Below are 21,214 nucleotides of genomic sequence, written 5' to 3'. Positions count from 1 at the left end.
GTCTCTAAATCAAAATTTTTAATATTTTTGAAATTTATTTAAATGCATTATAGAATTTATGTTTATTTTTATATTAAATAACTATTTTTATATTAAAAATTATATTTATAAAAAGATCACTATATTTTTATATTTATGCTTTTTTTTCCACGTTTCTGTTTTTTATTTCTTTTGAAAATATCGTTCATTCTTTTCGTTTCATATTCTATTCGTTTTTTTTTTAAGTATTTGGGCCGTTTTGCAATATAACCTGCATTTGGGGATTTTAGGGGAAAAATGCTAAACTTAGGGCCTTCCTTGCTAAAATGGGCAAATCCTCCGACCCAGAGAGCCGCCCTGTGAACCCTTAAGACCCGGAGTCTCAAAAACCCTTGAGAAACCCTAGCTGCGAGAATCTTCCGAGATGAAACGGCCGAAGTCCAGGCAATCCATTCGCGGCCAAAAACGGCTCTCGGAGCTCCAGGAAATCGAATTGCTGGAATCATGGATTGAATTCGGCAAGCCCCAATCCGGTTCTAATCCCTTGGCGGTCCGTCCGTTGGCGCCCGACGCTCCGATTGGCCGAATCGACGGCAACACCTTTTCTCTCTACGCTGGTTGCAAGAAATTCGATCAGTTGCCTCTGTCTCAGAAGACGAAAGATGGGCTGCGAGATGCGAAATACACCAAAATGACCGAAATTCAGAGGGCTTCGTTGCCCCAAGCGCTCTGCGGTCGTGACATACTTGGGGCCGCGAAAACTGGCTCCGGAAAGACTCTGGCCTTCATCGTTCCGGTGAGGTTCTCCGAGGAAATTTTAGTTTACTTGGTTGTTACGAGGGGCAAAATGTAGGGGAAGTACTCCATTTCATTGATTGGGAATGAGAAAGTTGATTTGTCTATTCTAACTATTAAAGTTCAGTTGGTTTCTCAGTTAAAAAGGACAAGAAGTAAAACAAACGAAACCCTGCTGTTCTCTTCAGAACTTTAGCTAAACAAGGAGTTGCCCTTTGCTCCTCATTTGAGAGCAATAGGTGTTTATTTATTGCATTGTGCTAAATATATGTGAGAATGTAAGAGAAAATTGCAAACTAGAAAGTAGTATGGATGGAGGTTAAAATACACATTGTCAACATGGTTGGGCATAGGGATTGAACTTGATATCATGAATAAATGCTGAAAATCACTCAAAACGTTAGCTAAGAAGTTGACTATTGGATTCTATGCGCCTACTTATTTACCTAACTCTTAAAATTTTGATTTTGGATTCATGTTAGTTTGCCTACTGCCTACTGGGATTAGTCTGCTGTTTGACTATATTTTTAGCCCATAACTATATCCCACTCCCACCATCATAGATTCGTGAGACTAGACTTTTTGATTGGCACTTGTGGTTGCTGTTTGGGGTGACTATAGTAGTACATCTTCTGATCAACTTGTCATGCGCTGTAGGCCATAGCATTGCTTTCTGTTTCCGATTCCAATAGTAGAACAAAAACTCACATTTTATCCAAGCATCAAGTAGCAACTAGTAAAACTCATCCAGAAAAGCTAGCCAAAGAGCTGATAATTATGCTATTTACATACACATGTTTTCTCGTGTTACTTTCAATGGCATATTAGCATTATTCTAGTTATGTTTTCAGGCGGGCTTTGTACTCTAGGTTATGTTTTCCACCTACAAGTATCTTATAGGGGAGTACCTTTTTTTCTCCCCCAGCCTTTTTCCCTTCTTGTATTTGGTCTGTCTCTAATTGGGTGTGGATTTTGTTTGTTTTGGGGGGGGGGGGGGGGGGGGGGGGGGGGGATCTTAGTGCATTTGGATGAAAAAGGAAAGAAATTGTTCTTCTGGATTATTTTCATGCAGACTCATGCATGTGCTTATATTTTTTTCCTAGGACATGAATCTTTTTGTATTATATTACCTTCTGATGATTTTGCTTCTCTTTTTGTACATAAAAGGGTAATGATCACTATGATGTAAACTTGCATGACATGATAATTCTTGTTGTCTTACAGGTTCTGGAGAAGTTATACAGAGCTAGATGGGGCCCAGAGGATGGGGTTGGCAGCATTATAATATCTCCCACACGGGAGTTAGCTAGTCAGCTTTTTGAAGTGCTGAAGTCTGTTGGGAAGCACCACGCTTTTAGTGCTGCCCTCCTAATTGGTGGCCGCAAAGATGTTGATACTGAGAAAGAACATGTAAATGGGATGAACATCCTGGTCTGCACTCCTGGAAGACTTCTTCAACACATGGATGAAACTCCAAACTTTGATTGTTCTCAGCTTCAGGTCAAGATTATATTTTTTATTTTCCTTGCCCATTTTCCCTTCTGTTGGCATTCTTTTTATTTGTATGGGACGGTAATGGCAGAGCTAGGGCCACCCAATGGGGGCATTTTTTTTAAAATTTAGTATTATAAAGGTGATATATTTGATTGAGTAAATATGGTAAATAAATTAAGATGTAAAAGAAATCCTTTTAATTTTAAGTCTAAAAAAGTAGCAACATAATTGAGAAGTAGCATAATTTACTATATTATACTTAAACCAATTGCCAAACTCAGTAAAATAAGAGGTATAGAATTTTTGATAATCCTTTCTAATTTTTCTAAAAATATAATCACAAAGTTAACAATTTATTTTATGTAAATTCCATGTATATTTCTTATTTGAATGATAATCTAAAATTTTAATCCATCATTAAGGATTTATGTTAAAGATTTTTTAAGTTCATTTTAACTTCACAATTGTTTAAATGCTTTTCATCATTATAACTACCAAATTTTTAATGAGATGGCTGTTGATATTGCTTTTCTCTTATATAAAACCCATCTATGAGTATACATAAAGGGCGCCCTAAGTATTTACTCCATCTATATTTTGTTTAGCTACAAACTTTTAAAAAATTACAGAATAGCCTGGGTATTTTGTTGCAACCCTAAAACAATTTTTAAAAGTCTTATAATCATTACCAATTTTCTACTTTTAGTTATTTTATGGCTTCTCATTTTCTTTTTTCAAATTGGCCCACATTTCATATATTTGAGTGATGGCCATTTGGGGAAAAAAATTCAAACATTATGCCCTGAAGGGAGGGTGTGGGATGGGGTGGGGTAGGCAATTGCCCCCTCTCTCAGCTCTCTGTGGCTCAAGATGCTGGATGGGGCTGAAGCTCTCTTTTTCATTCATCTTTTTTAAAAAATTCTAGACTTTCTTAAGTATGGTACTTCTTCTAAGCAGTCAAATGCATATGGTGAAATTTTCTTTTTATTTTTCTAGAACAAAATAGAAGGATACTCCTGATTTGGGGAGGCAAAATCATTTTCAAATGGCTAGCTTTTCTTCTGTTCATTCCAAGTGTTATCTGCAATCTGAACTGTTGTTCCTGATTCGGGTGTATTCCTGGCCAGGGAACAGGTTTTTGTCCTTGATGAGGCAGATCGTATTCTTGATGTGGGATTTAAGAAGGCACTTAATGCAATAATTTCACAGCTACCAAAACTTAGGCAAACCTTGCTTTTCTCAGCCACTCAAACAAAGTCAGTTCAGGATCTTGCAAGACTCAGTTTGAAGGATCCAGAGTATGTTAGTGTGCATGAAGAGTCTGTAACTGCCACACCAAATCGTTTGCATCAGACGGCAATGATTGTTCCACTTGATCAGAAGTTAGACATGCTGTGGAGCTTTATAAAAGCACATCTTAACTCAAAGATACTTGTATTCCTTTCAAGCTGCAAACAGGTAACCCTTCATCATGTGTATTTTGCTTGAAACCGTATAGTTATTTGCATGCATCATTTGTCTCAAAGTTGTAGGTATCTGAATCTACTGATTTTGGTTTCTAGGAATTTGAGGGAGCAACTGTATAGGGCTTTTATGTATGGAAGTATGAACGGAGGTTAGGGAAAGAGTTAGGAATGCTTAGAAATCAATATGTTAAGGTTTTATAGCTGTGAAGAGTTGCTCTGCAGGAATGATATTAGAATCATTCCCCCTCCCTCCAAAATAAAGCTATAAAAGCATCAGGAAGTGATTCAAAAACTTACTACAACTTGAAATCTTGAGTCTAATAAAGCATGAGATCATGCAAAGTATATAGAGACATCTTGGTGCTCTTAATTCTATTAAGCACGTGAAATTTTTAGAAGTTACGGAATTTTGATTGACCAGAATATTGTGGACTTGAAATAACCTGTGTATGACCTCCAAAACTGTAACTTAGCGTATGCAATTATCTATGATTGACTCCTATTATATTTGTTCAACAAATTCTAAATGTCTAAGTACCCTTGGTGATTGCATTTAACAAAAAACAAAATCTTTCCAAGCTAATAAGCCCCTGAATTTTGAGGTTCCCCGGGCAGTACTTCCTGATACTATCTATAACTCACTAGAGGCCTGAGAAACAAAGAGAAGATGGGTACGAACGAGATATCAAGCAGCAACAAGAAGAACGGTAGTCAGAGGCAAAAGGTGCCCTTAAGGCACTAAGAATGTCTATTGCCTAAGGCGCTAAGAGCCAAAAAAGTTCTCGCCTGACCAAAGCGAAGCGCTAAAGTAACCAAAAAGTAAAAATATATTTAATATGAAAAAAATTCATATAATGCATACGTAATAAAACTTCTAAAATAATGTCAAATACAAATTCTTCTAATATTCTTCAACCACCAAAAGACGCTCATGTGAGGATAGTTGATGAAATTGAACAATTAGTCAAAAAAAGAGGTAGAGGCAGACCCAAGAAGATTTTGGGAGAGACATTAAAGTTTGATATGAAATGTATGGACCTAAATGAAAATATGACAAAAGACAGAAATACATGGAAGTCTAGAATTTATGTAGCTGACCTCACATAGTGGGATAAAGGCTGGATATGTTGTTGTTGTTGTTGTATTCTTCAACCAAAATGAATAACTTTGCTAACCTAAAGTAGAAGGGCATCATCATCAAATTGTAGCTACTAGCTACCTTCTAAGTTTTTATCTCCACCTTCTTAACATGAAAAAGGTAATACAAATAAATACTGCATATAATAAATTAATAATATTAAAAATATCTAAAATGCTAACAAATACGAACAAGAACAACTTTTGCTTACCTGAAACTAAAAGTTGTCACCATCATATTGTAGCTCTAAGTTTTCTTAGTCTTCATCTTCATCTCCTTCAGATTGATATTCTTCTTCTATATCATCTTCTGTCTCGTATGTATTGGCTTCTTCTTCCTCTTCAAATATTGTTTGTGAGCTAGAAGAATTAGACCTTGCTTCCCCCCCCCCCCCCCCCCCCCCCCCTTCTTTTTCGGTGAGGGGGTTGGGGAGGATTAGCCATCGTTTAGAAATTAAAATAGAAGATTTTATGTGAAAAATGAAAGAGTATTGGGCATGGTATTGTGATGAACTTGCCCAGTTGTACATGCTGGGGTGCATGACCATCTAGATATAAAAAGAAACATGTACCCTGCCGTTATCTAAGTATAAATCTAGAAATGTCCTCATATATATGTTTGGATGAGTTTTAAATTGGCTGCCAACTGGAATTACTTTGTTTCTAATTCTATTTCTTCTTCCATTCAAATCCTACTGGGACTGGTAGCTTTTATTGGATAGATTAACTATGCTACTGTGTCATTAGCTGTTACACATGTTTGATTGTCTGGAGAATTTAATAACTACTACCTCTTAGCTGCATGTGACGTGTTCATGACATAAATGGGAAAGCAAATATCTTCCTACTTGATAGCTGAGCATGGCTTTGTCTAACTTCTTTTCTTAGCTCTTCTTCTTCATTCCCCTCCCTCTATTTGTATTGCTGCCTGCTTTTGTTTGTCATTACTTATGGTCATGCCATCAATAGGTTAAATTTGTTTTTGAAGCATTCAAGAAGCTTCGTCCTGGAATCCCCTTAAAATGTCTTCATGGAAGGATGAAGCAGGACAGAAGGATGGGAATCTACTCTCAGTTTTGTGAGCAACGTTCTGTTCTCTTCTCAACTGATGTTGCATCCAGAGGCCTTGATTTTAACAAGGCAGTTGATTGGGTTGTCCAGGTAAGTTTCCCCCCCCCCCCCCCCCCCCCCCCCCAAAAAAAAAAAAAAAGAAGTAATATTTTATATGCTTAAGGGTCTTCTTTAATCTAATCACTTGGTACGTTTAGGTGGATTGTCCAGAAGATGTTGCGGGTTACATACACAGGGTTGGGCGTACTGCTCGCTATCTTAGTGGTGGGAAATCAGTTCTATTCTTGTTGCCGTCGGAAATGAAAATGCTTGAAAAATTGCAAGAGAAGAAGATACCAATTCAGTTTATCAAGGTAGATTGGTTTCATTTATCTAGTTCAGTTAGATTTTTTTTTTTCTGTAAATAATTTCAGTTAGATTGTATACCTAGCTGCCTGGTATGTTGTCGTACAAGATTTGTCCTCTTCAAGTTTTGTGGTTCAGATAGTGTTTCTTTTGTTGTGCAATGGGTTTACGGACCGTGAATATGCTAAAGTTCCCGTTTTACCTGCTGTTTGTTTCAGGCAAACACAAAAAGGCTGCTACCAGTTTCTGGATCGTTGACAGCTTTATTAGCCAAGAGTGAAGATCTGCAGAAACTTGCTCATAGGGCCTTCATCACATATTTGAGGTCTATCTATATACAGCAAGACAAGGAGGTTTTTGATGTCATGAAATTGCCTGTCGAAGAATTCTCAGCATCTTTGGGATTGCCAATGACTCCAAGAATACGTTTTTTGAAACAGAAAAATAAGGGGAAGAAAGTGTTGGGAGATTTATCTCTTCAAGAAGAAAATTTTGACAAAGAGAATTTGTTAGAACTTCCAAGAAAAAATCTAGTGACCAGTAATCTTGAAGATGATGGTGGGGATGAACTTCTATTATCTAAAGAGGCTCCACTTGAAGGGCAAGGAAAAGAAACCAACATTGGAGATGTTGCGTATGTCATTTTCTTCCTTCCCTTGCATTAATAGTTTTGCAATATTTAGTTCTGAAAAATATGACATTATGATGTCTGTTAATTATATAGCATGAATTGCATGTGAAAGGTCAACTCTATGTTTTAGTTTTTTTTTTTTTAGTATGTTTTAGTTTTTAATGACTAAACACTTTCTTCCCCGAAAATAAAAACTGGATACCATGGTCATTTAAATTTCTTTCATTTGTTGGCTTCTTTTCCAAAAGGTTAGATGCCTTGGATCATGAACTTGTTCATCTTCTAGGTTTTGGAGATTTGTCGTATGGTTCTACTTTTCATCCTTGCACCTATTAACTTTGATATAATCTTCATCGCCATTGATTTTGAGTTCTGTTCTGATGCCTATTATCTACTCTCCTGTCTGGTTGTAGGCCGGCAACACGGGTTTTGAAGAAAAAGAGACTGAAAATTAATGTGCACAGACCAATGGGAACGAAAGTTCTCTTCGATGATGAAGGCAACACGCCTTCCCCCCTTGCAACATTAGCGAACAACATCGAGGGTAGTGATGACTTGATTAAACATGACAAGGGTAAGGGTATCTATTGACTTCTTTTTGAGAAGATAAAAAGGACTTTGAAAATCATTATATGTATTTGTGGCAGTTTATGAAAGATACGCTGCATTAAGAGAAGAGATGTCGCAGCAACTGAAGGAAGACAAGCTTCGGGACCGACAACGTCGCAAGGAGAAACGCATGAAGGAAAAAATGAAGAGGAAAAGGGGACAGAAGGAAGGGGATGAGGAGGAGGAAGATGTTGGTAGTTCAGACGAGGAAGGAGCAGGCAGGAAGCAGCTGGGCAAAAGGTCGAAGATATACTTCGATGGCGATAGCGACAGCGATGATGATACAGAGAGAAAGAGAGATAATAAAACTGCTGGTATCAAAGCCGATTCCATTTCCTTGGCAGAGCAAGAGGAACTGGCTCTCAAGCTGTTGAGCTCCATGCACTCATAAATTACAGTGGTTTTGGCAAGCAAGTGATAAAAGTAAAGTTGAAAGTAGGTTTTTGGCAAAGTTTAGACACAGTTGCTTTAAAAATCCAATCTTCTGGTCTGGTCTGGTTTGGCTGGTTTATATATATATACACGAGCTTGTAAATTTGTCTTCCCCCCATAATGCCCGAGGATGGAAGACAAATGCTGGTTGGGGGCTGTTAACAGTATGAGGTTTCAGTTTTCTTTCAAATTTTCAATTCTTAGATTGATTTTTCTCTATTTGTTTTTCTTTTTTTTTTTTTAGTCATTTTCCGGCAACTCTCAATATGAAAAAAATTAATCTAAGGGAAGGAATCAGCTAAATTTGCTTCTCATATTACTTATAGTTAAAAAGATTCCGCATGCTCTATTAGACTGCACTGTGTCCTAATTTAGATCTACACTTTCTATTTGTTTTCTTCCAGTAAATCGCATTAGCATTAGCAACAAACCAATTTGTTAATTTATTGGACTGAAGCTACCGAAAGATAAATCATATGAGTTTCCGTGTAATCACAATCTAACCAAATTAAATCGTTCTAATACATGCTTTGCTCATTAAAAGCCCTTCCATCAAATTATAATTTGTTTGTCCGTCCATGTACTCTTAAAAAAAGAGCACAAAACAAAACGATTTAAAACTTGTAATTATCTTTGTTATTTCTCTGGCGGATTTGCCTTGATCAATTCTTAGCATAATTTTGCAGTATGAAGTTCCGAATGAAAACAAAATGGCTTAGCTCTGTTCATAGGATAAGGATGTATATTCCAACCGCAAATCCACCAGCACCGTGCATATCTAATAACACTAGTAAGCCATCAGTGGCTGTATTTCAGGTCAAAAGTGCATAATAGAGAGAGATTCTGATTCTGCAGAGTTTCTCACATAGAAAACTAAAAAAGGGATTAAAAAAAAAAACCCACAAAACACAAAAACAGAAAACTAAAAAACATGAAATAACACACGCACAGCCCGAACCGAGTGAGTGATTTCCTTTCAAAGTGTGTCCTAACTCCACAACCACGCACTATAATACTAGTAACACTTTCTCTGGTAGCTGCAGCCAGCCAACCACGGTCAAAGCTGAACATCAGAACCCCCACCCCCCCAAACAAACGAGCTCAGGAAGGATTCCTAATAGGATGGGGGCAAGGGCAACATGATCACTGCACATAGAAAAACGTAATCAGCAATACTCAAAATGTAACAAATGTACCAAACATGAACTTCACAACATTTGACAGAGTCAGCTAAAAAGAAAACAAAGGAAAAGGTAGGATCTCTACCTAATTTGGATTGTGATTGTGAACCCCAAGTATTTGTGGCTACTACTGAATAATGGAACAATAAAGAAGTTGTGTATTTGCTAATCAGGGTTAACCTGGTTTATGAAAATTGCAGTCACATTATATTTTACCAATGTAAGCTAGGCTCAAGTTAAGGCTGCGTGCAAGAAATTAGCTGGTTCAAGGGAGCAAAGATAGAGAGTAGGTCTGTCATGGTGAGGGGAGCTAACCAGAAGAGGCATGCCACTCAAAGCTCCATTGCATGTTAAGAGGCTCCATATGTGTGAGCTTTGGACAAGAGCTCAGATTGGGTTTGCAAATATTGTGTTCATGCCTTTGCTCATTAATGAAAACATAGTGTATGGACTTACAAAAAAGTTGAAAGTGATTCTTCAAAACCCAGGAACAGATCATATGTTTCTTTCATTTGTTTCATCTGCTTATTGGTTTATAAACCTCAATGACCTGTCTTCGTAGATAATATCCTATACAAGTGATATGGATAAAAACGGGCATCCCCAAATAACCAAAGCAGACCAATAAACCATGCCAGGTGTGATGCCTGACACAACAGTTTCACACTTAATGGATAACGGATAACCAGGTTCTTCACATGGTAATGTAAGCCCCCATCATGTTCATCTTTAGAAGCGTCCTATAAATTACACTTTACCCTTTCAGATGACACCACAACACCCATGACAATTAAAGGGCTTATGAGCATCAACAAGTGAACCAAGGGTCTGACTAAACATCGTTCAACAAGGAGCTTGCATTCTCAGATTCACGTTAGGTTCATCTTTCTTGTTAAACAAAGCTCAAACGAGCTTGAACTGAACCATAACCGTCAAATCATACCATTTCATTCTTCTTAGATGAATGTCAAGAAAATTTATGATAAGCATTAACCCATTAACTGTCAGCAATTTATTACTAATAATTGCAAATAAAATAAAAATACAGTGAAGAAAAGCCTGTATGTCATTCAATTACCTGCTGTGGCTGTTGGTAATTACCATAGCCAGTATAGGCTCCATAATACATATTAGGATCTTGAGGGGGTGCATATCCATATGCTGCCTCGTAACCTTGAGCATATCCATAATATCCACCATTCCATTGCGTCTGATCTGCCTGAGCCTGAGCAATTCCTATAGTCAGATATGTGGGGCATGCATTAAAAGCAAATAATTATTCAAAATAGAATGCTTATATAAACCTGCTTGTTCGAAGGACTACGACCCCATGAAAGTCGAATATTTTGTCCTCCTAACTGTGTTCCATTCAACATTGACAACGCCTGTTCGGCAGCAGCTCTACAGAGCATTTGCAAGCAGTAGAGATGATAAGAACATTGGAAGTGAAAAAAATAATTGCAAGAAACCAAAAGGCTAGTCCTTTATTACCGATCAGCAAATTGAACAAATCCACATCGCTTGCCTGTTGGTATTTTCACATGAACCAACTCACCAAACTGGCCAAACACTTGTCTCAAAAGGTCATCCGACACACTCTCATCCAAACCACCAACAAATATCTGCACTCCGAATGTCAAAAAATCACAAAATGCATAACCAAGTACTAGGAACAATAAACAACCTCAAACAAGCTACCCACCGTTGTATTATTTGGATCAGTTTCACCTGGATTCGCTTGAGAGCTCTGATAGGTAGCTGCAAGATAAAGAAGTATGAAGGGAAACAGAATAACAATAATGAAATGAGTTTCTATTCTTGGGACATAAGAAGAAGAAAGTTGCATAAGAAAGTTTCCTATTGTTGAATCCTTGAGTATTACCTGTTGATACAAGCAAAAGTCATAGATTGCAGGGATGACCAGAGGGAGTACCCCCCCCCCCCCCCAAAAAAAAAAAAAAAAAAAGAAAAGAAAAAAGAAAAAGAAACAAAGGTCTCTCCAGATTCCACCCTGGCCTATTTATAATCAATTTTATTGCTATAGGACAGTCTTTGTAACTCCAGGCAAGGGCTGGGATTCCAATATCATCATGCAACTAAAGAACCAGAACATCTTACCTACCCTAGGGGACATATGTTGGCATATCCACAACACACAAAATAAAACCAAGCTACTGAAATGATATAAATATTAACATCAATGTTCTCCATAAGAAATTATGCGGCCACATAATCTCAACACTTGCTCTGTAAAACAACAAAGCTTCAAAATCAACTTCACTATACAAAACTAGAAAGTTTCCTCTCCTTTTCTGTGATGAACATACTTAAGATGACTCATTCCTTGAAAATAGAAACAAGGCAAGGCCAGAAAAGAGCAAATAATAAAGTAACGAGATTTTCAGCATGCTAGCCACATAAGCAACACAACAAAAATAGAAGCTCATATACAAAAGAACCCAAGACGCCACCCTAAGCATTTCTATGTAATGACATGATCAATCCAAGTGATGAGGGACATGTAAGGAACTGTTATGGCAATATTACTCTACGACAACGACAAAATATAGAAAATGAAATGCATAATATATTTGTTTTAGTCAGTATAGACAAAGGTAAGAGAAGCCGGCAAGGCCCCTTCACTTAGGTGCTGCCTAGGTGAGCGCCTAGGCTACGAGCAAGGAAAAACAAGAAAAAGAAAATGGAAGGTTGTTGAATCCGAAAGTCAAAGAAGCCATGTGAAACATCATGAACATCTAATAGGCAGAGGGAAAATGGGAAATCAAGTAGAGAAAAGCATGCACAAGTAGGTTTATATAAGTCTTGCCTTTCAATAGCTGTAATGGAGATACTCTCATAGATCTGAGGGTAGCAAGTTCAAGGGGAGTTGCCGGAGGCTAGTTGGAGACATCACACACTGGGAACCCTTGGAACATGAGATGCGTGGCTGATGCTTCCAGTGACCTCTCCATCTCATAGATCTGTGACTGGCAACCCTCTGGTGGTCCCCCCTCATCTGATCTATCTCTGTATTCTTGGCAACTATGGGAACCTAGTATTCAACGTGTTTGCTGCTTGCTTTCTCACTTTTGTATGTGTTAAACTGTCATAAATTCTGTGCTGCAAAGGAGAGTTGCAGCTCGCTATTATTTTTTATAACATTAAATTGAATGTAATATATATTTATTTGTTATATCTTATATAACGTATTGTATGTTGAAACTTATATAACTTACATAATAATGCTGAGAGTATTTAGATGTTTTATCATTATATGCGTTATTTGATTTTTTATTTTTATTTTGTCAATTTAGCGCCTCATTTCACTCGATAATGCTGAGAGTATTTAGATGTTTTATCATTATATGCGTTATTTGATTTTTTATTTTTATTTTGTCAATTTAGCGCCTCATTTCACTCGAGTGAGCCCTTTTTGGCGCCCTAGAGCCCTTTTTGGCACCCTAGAGCCTCAGGAGACATAACGTCATAGCGCCTTAAGGCAAGCCTTTCACCTCTGACTACATTCATTTTAGTATATTCATTTTCTTCTTTCTTTGTTTATTTCCTAAGTAGTTTGGGAAGATTATATTGTCATGTACCTAGGGTTTAGCCTAGGGCTGGATTGGAAATCGGAAGAATTCAAATGAATTGGGACCAAGAACAGAAGGGATTGGAGGGAGAATTGAAGTAGAATTGGGGGGAGATAGTAGATGAAACAGAGAAAAGAGGAGAATGGGAAAAAGGGAGGGAGGAATTAGAGAGAATTCGTGAGAGGAAATTTGAGAGAAATTCAATATCATTGAACATAATTCTTTCCATCCTCGACTGTGGCTTATATATAGCCTAACAGCCTCCCACATGCACTCATGTACAATACAATAAATAGCCTAATTGCCTATAGTTAAGGACAAAGCCCTATAACAGAAAATTGAAAAGGAAATTACAATTATTGTATAACGCATGAAAACTCCTATTATTATATTTACTAATCTATCCTTGGGGTCATGACAATTCCCCCCTCGATAGAGTTCTTGTCCACAAGAACTTGCAGCAATTGGGCCACTGCTCTCATCCAATACCCGCTTTCTCTATATGTTTTATTCCTCTTTCTTTCTTTCTTTCTCCTTCTAGGCCTCTTCTTCTTTGTTCTTAGTTTCCAAGATCAATTTCAGGCATAATTTGGCCCAGAACTTCAATAGAAGCAACCTAATCGAGTTCAAGCCCACTACAACCACCTCCTACAATAGTTGTCCAGTCAAAATTGGTCTCCACTTTAAGAACATAATCAACCATCAATTCATCCCTCAATGCAGTAGACAACAACCTGGATTTGCAAGTGGGAGTAAAAACAAACACAGCAGCGGGAGTTTTGTTCCCCTTGACAAAACCTTTGACTTCTTCCGCTATATCCCTTAGCTTTCCTCCATTTTTTTCCTGTCAGCTCTCATTAGGCACATCCAGATGTTTTAGCTCTCCCCCTGGTTGCCAAACAGTTGTAACCGAATTCATGTCAACAAAATTCTCCTTTAGTGGAGTTCCAATAGTATTTGTAATAGGAAAATTGCCTTCCTCAGCAGCATCAGCGGTCGATATTTCTCCCTCACCCTTGACTAATTTTTCTGTTAGAATTCCCTGATCCCATGTCAATAATTCAGCAACATCTTCTTTTTGTTCACTGGAATATTTCCAAAACTCACTCTCAACACTTTTCTCCTCCAATTTAGCATCATCATCATCTTTTTGCTCACCGAAATATTTCAGAAGCTCACTCTCTTAACACTTTTCTCCTCCAAGAGTCCTTTGTTATGGTAATTCAATCCTGATGATTGATTGTTTGAATCAATCATCTTCTGGTTAGAACTTTCGAGATGGTTATCGGAAACATTTCTTCTCGATTTTTGAAAACCTCAGGAGGAAAGATGTAGTGATACTTTCTAGTCAGCATCTTTGCAAACTCCTGTAGTTGCTCGTGTAGCATACAAGCGAATTCATCGCACGTTCTGCTAACCTGATTATCTAATTTCTTTTCCCATGTCTAATGCTTCTGGCCAAACTCCTCATGATTTCTGTTGTCTCCAACTGAAAATGCAACATTCTTCTGCTGCAATTGAGACTCCAATTGTCTCGTGTGTGCATTACTCCCCATGGCCGACTTCTCATGAACAGGACATCCCATTGAAAATGCAGCATTCTTCTACTACAATTGAGACTCCAATGGTCTCATACGTGCACTATCCGTCATGACAAAAATCTCACGAGCGAGACAAGCCAAAGGCTAAGAAATCAAAGCTCTGTACATCCTAAACCCCACACTTCCCAACCAATAGTTGTGGGTTACTTGTTGGAACTTCCAATTCCATTGAATTCACCAATCTCTAGAATTCGTTGTTCAATCAATTCACTGAGATCACCTTCAAATTCCGAATAGAGATCACAGCCAATAATCGTTCGTAATGCTGGAATCACTTGGGCTGCTCGATGTCAATTTCTGATCAACCTTGTTTCCTTCCGACTTAGATCTGAAACGCGAAAAATCCACTGCTCGATCACTTTCGGCAGGGGTCACCACACTTCTGCTGCTCTATCACTTTGGCAATGTCATCGAAATTGGCCTATAGGTCAACAGGGTTCACCACGCTTCCACAACTCAATGGTCAACTATCACCAGCTCCAATTGTTACAACTTCCTAAATCGTGGCCGAGAATTAATTCTCAACCGAGAGACCAACCAAGCTCGCTGGAATGCTTGAACTCACCGATTTTGTTAAATCACCAGTCCACTCGAATCGCCTCAAGCCTCGTTGCCTCAATCGTGTAACTCCTCGAGAATCAATCTGATGTTGCTTCGCTCCTAGATCGCTGACAATCGCAACCTATATCGTCGGAATTGCTTCACCCTTCCCCTTCGAACACAACTCACCAAATTTTGCAAAAGAGGGTCATGCGTTGGAAATTGACCAAGTCTAGAAGCGGTAGCCCCGACCTGATCAGAACTCGTTTGGCTAGATCACCGTCGAAATCCGCCTTCCAGCAATCGCCTAAGGGAATTGCTCACCTCACAGTAGTCGCCTTCAACTCGAATCAAAACCACCACCAAGGATTAACCTGGCTTCCAAATCCGCCTAAGCTGCTACAGACGCCTCCAAGAAAATCAAACAACTCTTCCAAATCACCAATCGTGGTCGCCTGTAGCTCAGCTTACCCAATCACTTCCTGCGACTCACCTGACTTCGAGAACCATCCTCCAAAGTCACCTCAATCAGTTCTAAGTAACACATCGCTTGGTGATGATCTGACCTTGGTTCCTTAGGAATTGGATCGAAATTGTTGGCCGATCAATTATGTTGAGGCTCCTCGACAATTCGCCCGTATCGCTATATCCGCCTCAATTCTTTAGTCTAGAATCGATTGAAATCACAGCCAAGGACGATGCTCTGATACCAATTTGTCATGTACCTAGGATTTAGCCTAGGGGTGGATTGGAAATCGGAAGAATCCGAATGAATTAGGACCAAGAACAGAAGGGATTGGAGGGAATTGAGCAGAATTAGAGGGAGATAGTAGACAGAACAGATAAAGGGGGAGATTAGCAAAAAGGGATGGAGGAATTAGAGAGAATTCGTGAGAGGGAATTTGAGAGAAATTCAATATCATTCAACATAATTATTTCCATTCTCAATTGTGGCTTATATATAGCCTAACAGCCTCCCACATGCACCCATGTGCAATACAACAAATAGCCTACCTGCCTATAGCTAAAGACAAAGCCCTATAACATAAAATTGAAAAGGAAATTACAATTATTGTATAATGCATGAAAACTCCTATTACATTTACTAATCTATCCTTGGGGTCACGACATATATTTCCATTCCAATTAGCATATGATTTTAGTCCTTTGATATGTTTCCTAATTAGAAAGGATTTATATTCTACATAAGTCTTTTCGAGATGTATTATTAAGCAAACTTTGATTATTGATATTGAATTTGAGCATTGAATTGAGTTTAGTTTGTTTGTTGTTCTTATGTTCTTGCTTCTGGTTTTGCATCAATTGGTATCAAAGCCGAAAATCCTGCACTTGCAATCTAAAATTCTCAACCTTCATTGTCAGTTTCATCTAGCATTAAAGCAATTTGTTTTCATCATTCACCATTACAGCCAGCAACTTCAGGAGCCTCCACCAAAACCACAACTTCCACCATCATCAGATCTCACATACACAGCACTCAACCATCATTGTCCCAGAAAAACACAGTCTACATTCAGCAATTGCATCAGAAGCCCTCATCAAAAACAACAATCAGCAAGGTAGTCAGAAACCCTCTTGACAACTTCAGAACCAGCCGAAGGAAATTAAGTATACTAAAACAAATATATTATGTATTTTAATTTCTATTTTTTGTCCTAGAATAAAATTTTCTATAATATTTCCTTGCATGCCCCTCAACATTAATGATGATCGGAATGAGAGACATGCAAGGAATATCATGGAAAATATTATTCTAGGACAAAATATATAAAATAAATTACATAATACATGTTTTAGTATATTTTATTTCCTTCTTTGTTTATTTCTTTCCCAAGTAGTTTCAGGAAGATTACATTTCCATTCTAATTAGGATATGATTTTGGCCTTTGATGTGTTTACTACTTAGGGAGGATCTGCGCTACATAAATCCTTCTGTGACTTATTAGTAAGCAGACTTTGATTACTGATATTGAATTTCAGAATTGAATTGAGTTTAGTCCGTTAGTTGTTATTGTGTTCTTCCTTTTGGTTCTGCAGCATCAGGACTTCCTGTAAAATCTATAAAACGACAAGACTATCATCCTAGTTTCTTCGAACTTTACACAGAATATCATCTGACTTCACTAGCAGTAACTGAAAAATGAACTGCAAAGGGGGAGCAAGAATCAAAGATTATCATAGCCCCTGCCTGCTTCCAGTTATATGAACTTACAAATAAATTTCAACAGCATCGATGCTATAAACATAGGTGAAATACATTAGCAGATAAATCAGAACTGTGGCCATCCATATTTACTACATTTTTTCCCCATAAAATCACAAACTTTTGTTTAAAAGCAACTTTCTCTTCTTCCACTACTTTGGTTTGTCTGCAGTCATTTTTGTAATGTATGACAAAATGTATCACTTTGACAAGACCCTTTTGGCTACTCATTCCATTAGAATTCATCCCAATTCAAATGCCATACAGAACAACATATCTGGTTTTTCCACATATATAGAACAAAACACAAAATTCTCTCAAGGCCAAATTTCTACTAAGGACAAATGGAAGTTAACAAGCAAATTACTCACAAGCAGAATGCACCATTCTAAAAATCTCGACTTAATAATATAATAATATAGTACATAATAATATGAACAGTAGCAGAAGTCATAATAAACCACATCACAACTTCAAACTTACTTTTATATGTCTCTTCTCAATTTGAGATGAAAAAAGTATAAATTAACCACAAATGCTAATCGCATTGATAAACCATTAATTGGTTGAACATTGAGAATTTATTATTTTAAAAAAATTATTTCATCAACCAGTATAATGCCACAAAAAGTCAATTTTAGAACCCATTAGTAGTACTAGTAGAACTGCCCCTAAAACAAAACACAAGAGAGAGACCATTATCCAACATTTCCATTAGCAACAAAACCACCAAGAAAATAAAAAATACAATTGACAATAATAAACACAAGGCTTAACCCCACTAGGTGGATTCTAGCTCAAACATCTATCCCTGGACATATTTTCTGTGTAACACCATTATATACACCATATCGTGTCTAACGGCCTCCCACCAAAAAAATAAAAACAATGTAAATGTCGAGAAGCGGAATAAAAATTCCTATAGAACTCGTACAAGGACTTGAAAAAAGAGAAATTACACGCAACTAAAACTGCCGCACTGCTGCTGCAACAGCATGCGCTAACTATCATTAGTAAGTTATCACATTCCAAATTCTCAGTAGAAGAGAGCTTGAAATTTCAAGCACAACTGTACAATCCCCAACACACACCCCCCCCCCCCCAAAAAAAAAAAAAAAAGGAAAAAGAATATTGGGAAACCTCTGTCGGCTTATACCACTAGGAAATTAATCTAGAAAGTAGTAAGAAAAAAGGAAGGGTAGGTACCTACAAATGAAGAAAGTACTGAGAAAAGAAAATTCTCTCTTGGAAATATAGAAAAAGAATAGTAAACTCTTACGGGTAAAAGAAAGGAACTGGAGAGTACGTGTATGTAGCATAAATGCCACAAAGAACATTAAGGAAAAAAAAGGAAAACGGAAAAAGCTTATGACATAAACAAAATTAACTGACCTAAAATGAGGCCACGCATTAAAGTGGAATCATTTCAGCTGAAATCAGTTCCAGGCCCCCCAAAATGAGAGCCTCTCTGTGTCCTGCTTTGAGACAACATGAGTTTTAATAAGTTTTTGCAAGTTTTAACATAATTAAATGCGCCCAAGTTCACAAAGGTAAATATTGGATCGAAATGACTTCTGAAATTCGTGTATCTTCCCCATCTAATTTGAAACATCATTTGAAAATAGCACATCAAGACCACCAAGGGCACTCTACTTCAAACAATCCTCACTTAAAAGGATAAGAACAAACTGGAGGCCATTATATCAGCTCAAAAGCATTAACACCCAAAACATAAAAGGCAAAGCATGTCAGGAAACTTTGTTTCATCTAGAAGCATTGACAAGAGTTAAAAGAGGATTTTATAAAGGCCTTTTTCCCAAATGCATACCTTTCTGATATTGCTGTCCTCCCGCAGTGGCAGGTTTCTTGTTAGCAGCAGGCCCAATCCGCATCGGCCTCGTAGAGCAGAGCATACCATTCATTTCAGTCATAGCACGCAACTGTTCAGTCTCGTCTGCAAACCTAACAAAACCATAACCCTTGGAACGCCCAGTCATTCTGTCAGTAACGACCTTTGCACCCTTGACTGATGGATAGTGAGCTTTGAATGTTTCTTGTAACAAGTAGTCAGTAACATCAGCGGCCAAATCTCCTACAAATATTGTATGGTCAGGAGTATCATCTGCCCGCCTTTCACCAGCACCAAGAGTAGCCCAGTTCAGTCGGAAGTTCTGTTCAGCATTTGGCATCAATGTGCCATTGTATGACAGCAATACCCTTTCAGCTGCTGCACGAGTTATGAACTCAATGAAACCATAACCCTCAGGCTGTTGAGTTTGCTTGTTGCGAATAACTTTAATGGATTGCACCTGAAAGTAAACCCACAGAAATACATCCTCGTCACGACATTGAAAAAAGATGAAAGAATAAATTCAAGAATCTCACACACAACCTATCAATTCTAAGTGGATATGAAGGTAAGAATTAGGATGAGAAGAAATAGGTTGGGATAATGGACGCCCAATATCTAATTGGGCATCTTTATGGTATCGGAATTTGGATGGCAGGGGTAACAATCAGAAGTGGGAGAAGTCAGAGCCAAATCATTAGCATGAGAAAACAAGCGTTTATAGTTGCCAAAACCTCGCTGCTTCATTACCTATGTTTCTAGACTTTAAATTGTTTCCTAAAGTTTTTATCTAAGATACTGCCAAAACCTCGCTGCCTCATTGCATGTGAGAAAAATCGCCCAACATGCATAAATACGGAATCATACAAACAAACGCGTATAGCATTAATACCTCTCCACCATGACCAAAACAACCGTAGATATAGTTCTCATCCATCCAATATTGCAAATCCCCGATCCAAAGCGACTTGATCTCGTTCGGAGAAGTCGCCTGCCCAGCGGCCGCATACTGCTGCTGTTGCTGCAGCTGCTGAGACTGGGCTTGTAGCTGCATAGGCTGCGGCTGAGCCTGCATGGGAGGCTGCTGCGGCCACGCCGGCGGCGGCTGTGGCTGAAACGCAGCCTGCTGCTGCTGCTGCTGCTGCGGCGGCGGCATCATCATCCACTGCTGAGGCGGAGGCGGTTGCTGGTACTGCTGCGGCTGCTGCTGCTGCATCGGAGGCATCGGAGGGGGGACCACGCCGCTTCCTGGTTGCATCATCTTCGGATCAAAAATCTCAACCTAACCCTAAATCCCGGCCTAGGAAACTGAAAACGAAATCAGGAAAAAGAAATGAAACCTACAGAGAAGATAGGTAAAGTAGAGGATTATAGTAAACCCTAGACGATGGCGAGAGATCGACCAGAGAGAGACAAAGAGGACCCTAATCCCCAAATCGATCGATCGAACCAGAGAGAGACTTTGGGGGGTGAAAGGGAAGGGATGGGCTTTTGAAGGGATAGGGTTAGAGATAAGCCCAGCGAGAGCCGGTGGATATAAATCGTGAAAGGTTCCCAGTCGCAAGTCGGGTGTTAAAGATGGGCCGGGCCGGGCCGGGCTGGGCTGGGGATGGTCAATGCTGGTCCAGCGAAAGTTTCTCCTTGGCATATTTTATAGGTTTTATTTTCTAATTGTTGTGTTAACCGAGCCATTTTGGAGATTATTTTTTTCTTTTTTTAAGTTAAAGGTATCTACACCTTCAAGTAAATCATCTTGGTTACATGATTCAAGCCAAGTAAAACTTGATGATTGACAAAATAATATGATATAAACTCAAGAAGAGTATATAGTATTTACACAGACTCCATCACCTAACATAATACTCGAAACATCACGTTAACTACACATGTTACATAAAATCACACAGACCCCTTACACATCATGACAAATATCAAGAATTTAACTAAAAAATATCGCTTGCATGCAAAACTCAAACCTACGTTAAGTAATCTCAAAATTGCAACAAAGACTAGCTTGGAGTAGCCAAGGGGTTGATTTTAGAGATTATTTGATATGGTATTTGTTATTTATTATTATTATTATTATATTTTTCTAGACATTTACTTAGATAATATTTTACTACTTTGAGATCTAGATGACTCTAAAATAACACTTGAGAGTTGCATGTTATTTTTATAATTTTTTACTAAGCTCTTAAGCCATTTTTTGATTTATAACCTCATTTGATACCAAATAGTTCTAAAACTTCACCTCATTATTTAATTATTAT

The 21,214-nt window shown here is 38.1% G+C and overlaps 2 protein-coding genes across 5 annotated transcripts; one reads left to right on the top strand and one right to left on the bottom strand.

Moving 5' to 3' along the window:
* Window positions 1–324: 324 nt before the first annotated feature.
* On the top strand, window positions 325–8,273 carry LOC127791546 (DEAD-box ATP-dependent RNA helicase 32). Its single transcript, XM_052321529.1, has 8 exons — window positions 325–775; window positions 1,999–2,274; window positions 3,403–3,726; window positions 5,841–6,032; window positions 6,140–6,295; window positions 6,506–6,921; window positions 7,332–7,492; window positions 7,566–8,273. Exons 1-8 carry the CDS (start codon window positions 404–406, stop codon window positions 7,916–7,918), a joined length of 2,250 nt encoding a protein of 749 aa, XP_052177489.1. The 5' UTR covers window positions 325–403; the 3' UTR covers window positions 7,919–8,273.
* A 414-nt stretch (window positions 8,274–8,687) lies between these two features.
* Window positions 8,688–20,461, bottom strand: LOC127791547 (polyadenylate-binding protein RBP45-like). 4 transcript variants are annotated; one of them, XM_052321530.1, is made up of 7 exons: window positions 19,837–20,458; window positions 18,924–19,404; window positions 10,843–10,898; window positions 10,632–10,762; window positions 10,445–10,541; window positions 10,219–10,365; window positions 8,688–9,105 (listed from the first exon to the last, which is right to left on the bottom strand). In XM_052321530.1, the coding sequence occupies exons 1-7, from the start codon at window positions 20,203–20,205 to the stop codon at window positions 9,103–9,105; spliced, it is 1,284 nt and encodes a 427-aa protein (XP_052177490.1). In that variant the 5' UTR covers window positions 20,206–20,458; the 3' UTR covers window positions 8,688–9,102. The 4 variants fall into 4 exon arrangements, 3 of the variants coding, with proteins under 3 accessions (XP_052177490.1, XP_052177491.1, XP_052177492.1); XR_008020967.1 differs by lacking the exons at window positions 8,688–9,105; window positions 10,219–10,365; window positions 10,445–10,541 and adding an exon at window positions 18,488–18,570 and having other exon boundaries at window positions 10,671–10,762; window positions 19,837–20,460; XM_052321531.1 differs by lacking the exons at window positions 8,688–9,105; window positions 10,219–10,365; window positions 10,445–10,541 and having other exon boundaries at window positions 10,628–10,762; window positions 19,837–20,460.
* Window positions 20,462–21,214: the final 753 nt, after the last annotated feature.

This window comes from Diospyros lotus, chromosome 15, assembly GCF_014633365.1.
Source record: "Diospyros lotus cultivar Yz01 chromosome 15, ASM1463336v1, whole genome shotgun sequence".
In the NCBI taxonomy this organism is placed as follows: Eukaryota; Viridiplantae; Streptophyta; class Magnoliopsida; order Ericales; family Ebenaceae; genus Diospyros; species Diospyros lotus.
Note: the sequence above shows the minus strand (reverse complement) of the source record. Positions and strands in the feature narration are given on the sequence as shown.

What these genes read in the sequence shown, in the direction of transcription:
- LOC127791546 (XM_052321529.1), top strand. Translation starts at nt 404, where the DNA reads ATGAAACGGCCGAAGTCCAGGCAATCCATTCGCGGCCAAAAACGGCTC. An exon ending in TACCAATTCAGTTTATCAAG is followed by an intron (nt 6,296 to 6,505) that starts GTAGATTGGTTT and finishes TGTTTGTTTCAG; the next exon opens with GCAAACACAAAAAGGCTGCT. An exon ending in ACCAACATTGGAGATGTTGC is followed by an intron (nt 6,922 to 7,331) that starts GTATGTCATTTT and finishes GTCTGGTTGTAG; the next exon opens with GCCGGCAACACGGGTTTTGA.
- LOC127791547 (XM_052321530.1), bottom strand. Translation starts at nt 20,205, where the DNA reads ATGATGCAACCAGGAAGCGGCGTGGTCCCCCCTCCGATGCCTCCGATG. An exon ending in AGGACAGCAATATCAGAAAG is followed by an intron (nt 10,899 to 18,923) that starts GTATGCATTTGG and finishes TTTATCTTGCAG; the next exon opens with CTACCTATCAGAGCTCTCAA. An exon ending in CTGATCCAAATAATACAACG is followed by an intron (nt 10,763 to 10,842) that starts GTGGGTAGCTTG and finishes TTCGGAGTGCAG; the next exon opens with ATATTTGTTGGTGGTTTGGA.